Raw genomic sequence first — 12,444 nt, 5'->3', positions numbered from 1 at the left:
CTGACCTAGAGACCTGAGTTTGATAGCAACAACTGGGTGACGGGTAATTGGGGAGGCGCTGGGCGTGTTAAGGGACTGGAAAGGGGGACTGGGAGTCTGTATCTGTTTAATAAAACAATGGCCTGTGTTCAAAGATTTTTTTTTTAATCACAAGAATAGTAGAGGAATGATAACAGACTTCTCAAAAGCTTTCTGCTGCTGATAAATGTTGCTGTAATCAGCATGCTGTTGATCATTCTGAATGAGCTTAATAGTACACTAAAATCCTTGGGAGTGTTAGCATTTTTTTTTTTTTCCTGCTTTGATTTACTATGTTTTTCCAATCATAACAGTAAATAGCCATAACTTCCTACCCCGGTCTAGAGTGCTGGTTCTCAAACATTTTCGACTGCTTCCACAGTAAGACAGATTTTTAACGTAACAACCAAGAACAGAAACACACACCTCCACACAAACACAACTGAAACAAAAATTGCACAAGACAGTATTTACTGTTACTATGGGTGATGTACTCTATATTTTTCTATTTTACTTTGTACTTTTCCAATTGTGGTAGAGACTCAATAAATTGATTCATACTTCAAGAGTGTGTTGCAACCTATTTAGAAAATGCTAACCTACAATGTTCTTCTTTGTGAACGTATTCATAAATGTCACTTCTATGTGATTGCACATTAAATTAACCCAAAATTCTAGACTTTGTTTTTTCTGTAATTTGTTTTTCAGTTGATGTGACTTGTTACAGGATTTACATTTGAAGTATGTCTAGTGACGTTTACTACTTGGAATGAGGAAAACAAGCATTTTCAAGAAGCAGACATTGGTACAGGTTCCTTTCACACTAGTCCTTGTATCCAAAACAAAATGGGAGGTTAAGGATAATTAAGTTTTATACAGAAATCTTACTGTATTTGCAATGATGTTTCTGAAAATTCCCCTTTTGTGAGATTAAATACACAGCTTATGAAATAAAAATCTTCAGGTATACATTAGAGATTCACAGGGGTTATAGCGCATTTCCTATCACTTCCAATGTCCTTCCAATATTTATTTATTTATTTGTATTAAACAGCTCTTATATTGAGAGTGATTCACCAAAAGATCTTGAGAATCTGGCATTCTTACTTCCAAAATTTATGGAAAATTCTAATAGGGCAGTCAGCATAGTATGTATTATAAAATTATTAAATGTTACATATGGAACACTTATTTTCTAGGCTCATAAACACATATGACATAACAAATAAAGACATAAACATATAAACATAAAGAGATAGAGGGGCCATGCAGAGGACTCCCTGACCTACCTATAATATTGCTTATACAACTAAAATTCAGTCACTTACTCTCTTAACAATATGCAACATATTGAACTATTTGAAGCTGCTTGAGTTTATGTTATCTGACATCAAACAGGATGTTTAATAAATATGGACTTCTGATGAATATAGTCCATAAAGAAGAGAAAGCCACATATTCCTTCTGAATGTGACTACAGTGACTTTAGCAAATCAAATGGAAAAGTTCTAAATTTTCTTAAGGAATTAAAAAATAAATTCAAAAATGATATAAATATTTTGGTCTATTTCAAAATTAAGAAAAAAGTCAATCCGTGCCCATTATAAATATAAAAATTAGTTTCTCAAACTTGCTTTACAGATAATATTTTATAAATATTGCTCAAAGTTCTAGCATATATATATATATATATATATATATATATATATATGGAAACACACAAACACACAAAACAGCATTTAAAAATACATGCACAGAATGAGCAAAAGGTATTATCCTTCACCCTAACAGAACTATCTGACTGGCCTGTGATTACACGGCACGTAAAAATATTGATCAATTTAGATTTTTATTCAAAATCAGTATTTAATGTATTAAAGACAAAGGCATAAGACAGTGAATTTCCCTTTGTTCACACAAAGTCTCAAACTTATTGTTGCAATATGTTTTTGGATTTTTTTAAGACGTCACTATTGAGTCTAATAGGTACTAACCGCCTCTTTAAGAATGGAATTCCTAGTGACTCAGACATCCATCAGTAGCACATTCCTGCATTAATACTATTTCATATATTTATTTTATTTTCATACTATTTTTCCGCATATGAGAAAGAAAAAGACTCAAACATAAAATGTACAACAAGTGGAACAAGCAGTGATTGGCTGACACCCCACGGTCAAGGGCAGGCTCCAGCAGGTTTCGGAGTAGAAAGGTCATCACAGTATGGTGTATAATGGAGCATCATATTAGAGTGGAATTCAGCCAAACACAGTAATGTATGGATGTAGACGCATCTGAAAGAAGGAAAATAAAGATTTATGCAGGTAAAAAAAAAATCGATAAAGAAAATTCCCCCAATGTCTTATGCCCAATTGGAAAGCTATAGTAGAGAATTAGGAGCAGAGAAAAACTTTAATGCCAATTTTGTGTTTGTAAATAATAAATATGATTGGGGGTGGGGGAAGTTAACTTGTCAGAGGAATCCTATTTGGGAGTTTTAATAGCTTTTTGTTTGTACACAGCATTAGAGTTCAATACAAACATCACTACATTCCTGAAAATAAACCTTTATTCCGCCTTTAAAACATTAATTCACCAGAAGTGATAATTAAGATTAGTTTTAGTGGGTTCAGCTAAATTCTTCTTAGAATGTGATTTTTCCCACAACACTAATGCTAAATAAAACACTGTGTAATGTACCGCAAAAGAGTCACTGCTTTAGAAAAGATTCTAAGGATTTTTTTTAAAAATAAGAAAAGCAAAGCTTACGCTAGATGTATGGGAACAGTTCTTACTATTTCTTTAGAGTCATAGTAAATAAATGAATGGGAAACCTTGCCATAGTCTAGAAATCGATTATATACTCCTTATACATAACTATTTTACACAAAATTCGTTATATTATACTAAATCTCCTACATAACCTCCACCACCACACCCTCCCAGGAAAGAAAAGATGTTAAATTGTCTAATGGAGTAGATTGCTATGATGAAGTAATGTCTTTGTCACACGATATTTAGTTTTAAAAATAGTTCAGATTTTATGTTTAAAATTAATAGATTCAATAATTTATATTTTGTCACTGTGCAAATTTAGAATCTAGTACGCTAGATTGGCTAACTGCCTACCAAGGAAGCAATCCAACTGAATTCTTCTAAAAGCTTGCTAGAAAACAAATTAAGAGAAAACATTCGTGTATGACTGTGTGTTAAGGATGCTACTAAAAGAAAATGTATGTGCAAAGTTGATAAAATGCGAACAAGCCCAGAAGCCAAAAGTAATTATCAATATTGATGGAAAAGGTAAAAGATTATTACAATTAGAATGCATAAAATGTTTCACACATAATGTGTGGAATGTTTTAATTCTTTTCTATTTAAGTGAATTTTTATTGAAATATACTAAATGCTAGGAAGGAACTTATGTCTGTTATCACTGTTGTGCTAATATTAAAAATTCTGTCAACAGAATATACGTTCTTAACCATGTTAAGATATTTTACTGTATGTTATCAATTACAATCTTACATAAGGGAAAAGAATTATTAACTTCTTTTAAAATTCTGTACATTTTGAATTATATTTTCCTAGATAATTTTACACAGAAGAACTGGAGCCTAAAGCAGAATTATAGTCTATTGTAAAGATGTCAATCTTCATAGCCAAATATATAGTCATACATAAGTAAGTAAATTTCAACAGATTTCTACTGCAATTGAAATACAGAGAAAGTTACAGAAATTCAGTTTTTTCCCCCCAAAGGTGATATGATCAGATAAATAAGAATACTGGCCACTACATTCCATAACCTGGACTCTAGTTCACATTATATCCCCGATAATTTTGTAATCCCAATCAAGTCACTCTTTCATGCTGGGCCTCAGTCTCCTCTTCTATTAAAATGAGGGGACTGTTTAACACCTCATAATTCTAAAATGTGATGATGTTAGTGATTTTAGGTACAGTCATTAAAATGTTGATTATAGTATATTTCATTTCAACATTCTGTATAAGTTCAGATATTTTCACATAATAATCTATAAACATCATGACTAAATAAGACTAATACAGCTATAAATGGTATGCATGAATATGTGTGTATATGTCTCTGTGTGTACAGTTTGTGATATAAACCTTGTTCATGCCTTTCCACATATGAGATATGTAATTACTCAAAGATAGATAAGAAAAAATGATTTTGCTCTATTTATTGTACTAGATGATTTATTAAAGTATTTAAACTGATTTTGTGTTCTTATAGCTAAGTCATTAATTGGTTTAGGATAAGTTTTGGATAAGGTTCAAATAATCATGAGGACTTCCATATAAATTGGCAAATTCATTGCTGATCAAATCAATGGATGACATTTTTCTTATTTCATAGACATCCAGAGATCCAGATAATGTTGCTTTACTAGATGAGTAAAGACACAGCCTAACTTCCATCAGCTATTAGTCTTTTGCTTATGGTATCAGGCCAAATGTAACAGAAATTTCACCATACGCAGATTCATTGTGCCTTATGAAAACATCCTTGGTTATAGACAGGAGAAACACATTGTAAAAATTATGCTTACATAATAAGCACTGGAAGCTATGGTTGGCATCACTATGTAGATGCATTTCCACTAAAGAATATATATAAATACTCTCTCTCTCTCTCTATATATATATACGTATATATATACACATGCATACACACCCACACACACAAACATAAATGAATTGATATTTAGTTTTCTTATTGCTTAGCAAGTCAACCATTTGCTTCCAAAATTGAAGCAATTAAAAAGATAAGTTCTCCCATATTTTTTCACTAAGTATACAATGAATATATTGAACATAATTTGATCATTAAAGAGAACATTATGAAGACAAACTGTGAAACTGTCACTGAAGTTAATGTAAATTATTTGTATTTCAGGATCAGCTGCAAATGGATTTTAAAATGGATGTTTATTCAAGCTAAGTTCTTGCCAAAAATAAATTACCTTACTTTACATTTACTAAATACAATAAAATTTTTACTTGTAAGTGCATTATCTAAATAACAGCATATCAAGGATAAGCTCAATAGAATTCGAGAATAATAAGCAAAATAGTAACTGTACTTTTCATACTATTACTCTTTGGGGGGATTACATTATTTTAAAAGAAAACTGAAAAATGCTTAGCACATAGTAAAATACCTAAGACTTAAACAGAAAAATAGAATGCATTTGCCTTTATGTTATGAATGAAAAGCACATTTGTACTTCTAGTTCACAAAAGTTTAACAACGACCAAGACTAGCTTTACCAAGGAAGAATGAAACAGAAAAGTGGATACTTAATATCAGTAATGCTGTCAATGATCCACATTTTGCTCAACTAAACACATTATTTAGTTGAGAGCAAAGGCTTTTGTTTGAAATGCAAAGGTATGAACTATGAAAACTTGGGCTACATCATCAGTGAGTTTTTCTAAAGTGTGAATTTTGGAAATAATTCCAGCAACTCTACCACACACATCTCCTAGAGTCTGCCAAAGAGTAACTATAGAAGCTTGATTTGAATGCCTCTCAAGTCTATGTAAACAAAACAAAAAGTAAGAGGTTAAGGGAGAGTATCATTTTCAAACTTCCATTTCTACAAAGCTGTTTAACCTATTATAATGAAAACAACAGGACTTAGGTACAACATTTTAAAATGTCTAATTTTCATAAAGATAACATTCTTAAGAAACATCACTTGAATTTTTTCACAAATAAAGAACTGCAATAAGGCAATTCAGGAAAACTATAAATAAAATGAAGGCTTTATGTAAAATGAAATCTCAATTTTTAAATTAGACCCTGCTATATGGAATTGAAAGAATACAACGGTCTAATTTTACCTTAGATAAATCCATTTATCAAAAGAAGGAAATTACCGCGAAAACCTGTATTCTTTTTTTTTCTTTTATTAAATCAGGTTTAATCAAAGAAAATATATTTTGGCAGTTCCGTAAAAATTAAAGTGCATATATTTTAAAAATAAAAATAGGAAATTATCTACTTATGGCACAAACAAAAAGCAGAACAAAAAGCATTCTATTTATGTCAGATGTCAAAATGGAATGTAACTTTGTAAATGGATCCCTTGTCCCCTGACAGTAATATTGAGAAGATGAAGCATATCCATTACTATTACTAATTACATTAAGGGGAATGTGTTTCATTTGCCTTTATTTCATTTTAGGTCAGCTATTTACTTGTGATTAAAAGTGTATACTTCTTTTGAATACCTAATGACAGAAAAGTTTTCCAAAGTCACTTTTGGCAAACTGTGTGATTCATTCCAATTGCTTTGAGGGTTTTCTCTTTTGGAATATGGACTGCTTTACTCAGTTAAGAGGCTAACACCATATATTAGTTTATTTATAAGCATATCACTTTGCCTTTCAAATAGGATGCCAACAGTCTTGATATTAGCTGTTTTAAATATTCAAGAACATAGAGCTAACCTCATCTGATGAGCCAAATGAAGCTTAAGTGACAGCACAGAACATACGAACTGTTTGCATAAAATATCGGTAAAAGTGTCACTTGATATGTCCGCTCAAAAGCATAAGATTACACAATTTAGAATGCAAATGCTATCCAGCCACAGGACAGAAGTACCATTAGGATAAGAACCGAGATGTAAATATTCTGCAGACAGAGCTCTTCACACTCCTTTGCATTACGTGTTACTATTTTCTAGAGAAATGTCTACAAATCTCAATTTATTTTGGGGTGTTTATAAGTAATCTGTAAAAAGTGCTACCATTTTAGCTAGAATCTTCCTTGTTTGCAAAACTGATAAAAGCACCAAAACAATACAAAAATCAGCTTCTAACTCCATGTAACACAATAATACAACAGATATAAACACTCCACTATGTTAAATGTTGGTTTAAAATAAATAAATAATTCAAATTCATATACACCAAAGGACATATCTTCAAAAGCCATTTAATGCAAATGTAGTTCAAACTGGTGTTTTCTTGGATTGCATTTGTTATTAGATATAAAAGCATATTCAGACTGTTCCTCCTTATCTGAATAGCTACAGTAAAGTACTATACATAGAAAATATTTATTTAAAAAACTAATTTCAGCAGTCATGAAAGCAATAAAGAATTAATATCTCTTTCTATAACATCTTCAATGAGGCTATAAAATAACTTTTTCCTTGGCCTCAGTTCTTCTCAGAGTCCACATTCCACATGCAAAGCATATGTAATAGAAATTAGATTGACAGTCATAACTGTGTTTCTTGAGATGGGTTCTGACAGTAAGAAATACGTAATGTTTTATTAGCTGAGGTTGCTGTACCATGAGACACAGCCCTTTGCAAAGATCTTATTTATGTGTGGCAAACTTTGGTGGGTATACAAAGTAAACTTTCTGAGGATTGTATATCACACAAGGAAAATTTTCAAAAATAAATTTCAGTTTTGCTTAAGTTCCACCTCAGAATATATGTATTTTTTACTGTTTCTACATTTCACTGAGAAACAATTATGTCAAATATTCCACATAATCTTTACATTCTCAATATATCATAATGCATGCCAAAATAGTCTTGCAGACAGTACATCAATCATGAATACTTTCATGACTTGGCTTAAATAATAAATGGCTCATGCAATGTATTTTTGTTTGTAAACTTTTAATACCAAACAGGAAGTATGCAAATGGTGACTGCATATCATTATCGAATACTAATTGTTATAGGTATCGATTATTATAGATATAAAAGATTGAAAGTGGTGTTTTGCATGATATTTGCATATCAGTAAATATTTTTAAACCAGCATTTTCATCAAAGTAGTCAGTATTTCAATATCTCAGACTTAGTACTACGTCTGCATGATTCAGCATCTATTTATCTGTAAAATCCTACATTGTAAATAACATAGTTAAAACTTTTATGGTATCCAATTTGCATAGACACCAGTAGTAACTTTAGAAAGTTTTTCTCTGGATGCAATTATCCACTTAGTTGCCACAAAAGAAAAATAATTTCAGGTGAAAACTAACTATCTAAATAATACAGGAATATTTATTCTGGAAACAAAAAATGTAGTATGAATCAGGGATGTCAAGTGCAAAGAGAACTATAAAACACTGCCTACTCTGAATACTTCCTTCAGTAGTTCAGTGAACCTTAATTCTAACTTGCAAAATACAGTGGTACACCTCTTGCAGATGGCCTTTGCTAAATTAATGGTGCAAAAATTAACATTAAATTCCTACTGTTAAAATTTTAATAACTTTAAAAACGAGAAGACAAAACCTTACAGAAGATAATCTGTCTCAGAGTTATTAACCCTCCCAGGGATGTTTAAATATATTTGGGATGCATCTTACCTGTTTGCTGTACTTGTTATTGGTTTGACAGCTGTACTCAGAGCAGTGATCTGATCCAATTGAAATGTTGTCTCCTGCTCCCACAAATGTGTTGGCTGGTGGTAGATCTTGTACGGCCTGGTGCTTTTTTCCCGCAGTTGGTGACTGGGGATGAAGCTGAACAGTAGGCAATGGGGAACTAGATTTGTAATGCCTTGCCAGGTCAGGACTGCCAGGCCCACCATTAACGGATCTATATCGCCCCATGCTTGGGCTATCTGACAGCTTCTCATTGACACTATCATACCTCTGTCCATTTGGTTTAGAAGCCTCTACAGTGACAATGCTGCTGTAGAGAGGCTGCTTAGATTTTTTGTTTTTCTTGTCCTTTTTAGGCTTTTTAGATTTGTCATGCTGTTGGGGTGTAAAAAAGTCTTCGTGATCTTTTTTGCCAGCTTCATAGCCATTTTTAGTTTTGGACCTGCAGTACCTTGCCATCACTACAATTAAGATGATTAGAATCACCGTCATAATGCCAGCAACCACGCCAATGACAATACTGAGTCTCTGTTTGCTAATTTCATAGCTTGGGTCGCCAGCTATATCCTGGGTGAGTGGGGTGTGCAAACTTCTAGCTATCTGGGAGTCAATCACAGTTGCATTAGAAACACTTTCATTGACAAACACATGCACCAGAGTCGTGGTGGACTGGGAAGGCTGCCCACTGTCATTCACTTGCACCACCAACCTGTGCAAGCCATAATGCTTTTGGGTGAGTTTTCCCACTAAGGAAACCACACCACTAGTGGGATCAATTTCAAACAGCTTGAAGGGATTCCCTCCCACAATGCTGTAGTTCAAGTCTGCATTGATGCCATCGTCACTGTCTGTTGCCAACACTGTAGCTACTACTGTCCTGACATTACTCGAAGGTGGCAGTAAAGTGTAGGAAATGTTTTTGGGAAGGGTAACTGTGGGAGCATTGTCATTTTCATCCATCACAAAAAGCGAGACTGTAGCTGTGGCAGATCTGGGAGGATCTCCCCCATCCACAGCCTTGACTCTGAAAGTGTATGTGGTCTGATGTTCCCGGTCAAAAGACATTGTGGAGTAAATGGTTCCCGTGTCATTTTCAATAGAAAAAATGTTATTGTTCTCCTCTATGTACAGACTCATCTCTGCATTCCGCCCCTTGTCAGCATCCATCACGGTGACCATCCCCACAGGGCTGTTGGGCTGCAAGTTTTCTTTCACATAAAAGGTGAAGACGTCCTGCATAAACTTAGGGTCATTGTCATTCTTATCAGCCACCTGCACAATCACCGTAGTGCTGCCCTGCAGCACGGGTATGCCTTTGTCTTTGGCGTTAACTTTAAACTCATACCTGTCAGTCTGCTCGCGGTCCAGCACCGTATTGACCAGGATGTCCCCAGAATCGGATCGATGGCAAAGATCCCCATCACAGAGGAGTCCAGGGAGTAGGCGATCTCAGCGTTCTTTCCGCTGTCTGCGTCTGTCGCCAGCACTGTGGCCACCCTCTCGCCCGGGATGTTGTTCTCAGGGAAGTAAACCTCCACCACCGACTGGCCGAACACAGGCGGGTTGTCGTTCGTGTCTCCCACCTTCACAATCAGGGAGTTGTTGCTCGAGAGGCTGGGGCTGCCTGAGTCCACCGCCACGATGACCACGTTGAACTCCCGGGTGGTCTCATAGTCCAGAGGGGTCGAGGTGTGCAAAAAGTACTTTTTCTTGTTCTGGTCGCCCTCGGTGTCGCTGGCTGGCTTGAGCTGGAAGGGCACGTCGCCCACCACGGTACAGGTGACCACCCCGTTCTCGCCTTGGTCTCGGTCGGACACCTGCACCAGAGCGATGGGGGTGTCGACCAGAACGTCCTCGGCCACATTGGCCACCCCGTCCTTGAGGGGGATGCGCCCAATCTTGCGGATTTCAATGGATGGCACATTGTCATTCTCGTCTTTGATGTTAAGGACTACGGTGGCCTTGTCGGTCTTGGGGGGCTGCCCACGGTCGCGGGCCATGACCGTGAAGCGCAGCTGGTTCACCTCCTCGCGGTCGATCCGATGCAGGACGCTGAGCCAGCCGGACGTCTCGTCAAGGCGCAGCAGTCGCCTCACCGACTCAGTGGCCGCCCCGAACACGTACTCGATCTGCCCATTGACCCCCACGTCCAAGTCAGCTGCGCGCAGTTGCAGGATGGGGGTCCCCGGGGCGCTGTTCTCAGCCAAGTCGGCCTCGTACACGCTCTTCTCGAAGCGGGGGCTGTTGTCGTTCACGTCGGTGATGAGGACCCGTAGGATGGCCTGCGAGGAGCGAGGCGGGTCGCCGCCGTCGCGCACCCGCAGGGTCAGCTCGTAGGAGTCGCGCTGCTCGCGGTCCAGCGCCCCCTTCACGATCAGCTGCGGCTGCTTCTCGCCATCCGGGGTGTCTGCCACCTGCAGCTCGAACACGCTGCTGCGGCCGCCGGGGTTGGTGCCGCCGCCGCCCTCTGGTGCGTCCAGCCGCCGCTTGGAGCCTCCCGAGCCGCCGCCGCTCGCGCCGTTCCCGCCGCCCCCGGGATAGGGGGCGCTGTCGGCCGCCCCAGCGCGCCGGCTCTCGCCGCCGCTGCCGCCGCCTCCCGGCTCCTGGAGCAGCTCGTAGCGCTCGATGCCGTTGCGGCCGAAGTCGCGGTCAGTGGCGGTGGGCAGCAGGTAGAGTGTGCCCACCGGCCGGTTCTCCTCCACCGTGAGCGTGAGCACGGGCGACGGGAAGGTGGGCGTGTTGTCGTTGATGTCGAGCACGATGACCCGACCCTCAAACAGGTCCACCCAGCTCTGCGAGGGCCCGATCACCGACACCTCGAAGTCCAGGAAGCACTCGTTCTCGTCGAAGATCATCTGACACTGGGGCAGCTTCTCGCGGTCGATGCGCCGCTCGCTCGTGCTCAGCTCGCCCGTGAGGTTGTCGATCTTCAGGTACTCGGAGCCGGACTCCAGGCTGAAAGTCACCTCACCCGATCCGGTCACGATGCCCAGGTCTGAAGCCACGTTGCCGATGCGGACGTCGGCGGGGCCCTCCTCGGCCAGCCGGTACCGGAGGAGCTGCTTGGCGGCCGCCAGGCTGAGCGAGAGCGGCAGGAGGAGGCAACAGCCCAAGCACCAGCCGCGCGCCCATCCCGCGGTCCGCATCCTCAGCATCTTCTCCTGCTGCTGCTGCTACTGCTCCTTCTAACCACAGCCCCCTCGGCGCCCCCCTCCTGCGGGGCCGGCCGCCTGCCCTCCTCCCAGTCCTCTCCCCTCTCCCGGAAAGGAAGGAGCGAGAGAGAGGGGAGGGAGGGGGCAAAAGCGGCGTGGAGAGTCGGCCGGGAATGGGGGTGGGAGGGCAGAGATAGATGCTTTTTTTTTTCCTCCTGCTTCTTCCGAAAGTTATTGTTTCATAATTCATGCAATGGGTGCTAATCGCCCGCCCGCCGGCCGCCGTTCAGTCGCAGTACTCACAGTTCACGGGACACTGCGCGCCGCGGGTTCGGCGCCCCCCCACCCAGAGTCATTCCCGCAGCGGGCGGAGAATCCCCGGCTCTCGTCCCTGCTCTGTCGGAAGGGGCCAGAACCGCTCCGGCAGACGGGCAGTGGGGCTGGGAAGAGGTGGGGAACGAGCCTGCAGCCTCCCCCGCCTGCCAGCCCGCCGGTCTTTGCTGCTACTCGAGTTGAGTCCAATTCACGTTCCAGGCACTCACTCCAAACCCAGGCTCTGCTCGACTCCGGCCGCCCAGGCAAACGTGAGTCGCTTCCTGCACCAGGCGCTGGGGCCAGCAACAAGCCAGTCTCAACTCCGACTCTGCTCAGGCAGCAGGGGAGCCAGTCAAGAGATAGAGAATGAAAAATCCCCCGGCACGTCGCTTCGGGCACGGTGCAGTGGAGACTACTCGCGTCACAGCGCGGTCCGCGTCCGGGTCCCCCCGGCGCGCCAAAGAGAAGCCCGAGCCATCTTCAGAGACGCCCAGAGAGTCAGTCCCTTTTCACCCCGGAGAGCGCGGGTTTCTCTTTTTTCTTAACAACTCTGTGCAAGGTCATTAG

The 12,444-nt window shown here is 40.1% G+C and overlaps 1 protein-coding gene across 1 annotated transcript in view; it reads right to left on the bottom strand.

Annotated features, from left to right (window-relative positions):
• PCDH7 (protocadherin 7) overlaps positions 1-11,767 on the bottom strand; it is a 428,925-nt gene extending 417,158 nt beyond the window's left edge. Inside the window, 2 exon segments of the mRNA XM_033213939.1 lie at positions 8,393-9,807; positions 9,810-11,767. Coding sequence (XP_033069830.1) covers positions 8,393-9,807; positions 9,810-11,565 — 3,171 coding nt within the window. The 5' untranslated portion in view covers positions 11,566-11,767.
• Between the last annotated feature and the right edge of the window lie 677 nt (positions 11,768-12,444).

The sequence above is a fragment of the Trachypithecus francoisi genome, unplaced genomic scaffold (genome assembly GCF_009764315.1).
Source record: "Trachypithecus francoisi isolate TF-2019V2 unplaced genomic scaffold, Tfra_2.0 Lachesis_group1, whole genome shotgun sequence".
NCBI classification, from domain to species: domain Eukaryota; kingdom Metazoa; phylum Chordata; class Mammalia; order Primates; family Cercopithecidae; genus Trachypithecus; species Trachypithecus francoisi.
Note: the sequence above shows the minus strand (reverse complement) of the source record. Positions and strands in the feature narration are given on the sequence as shown.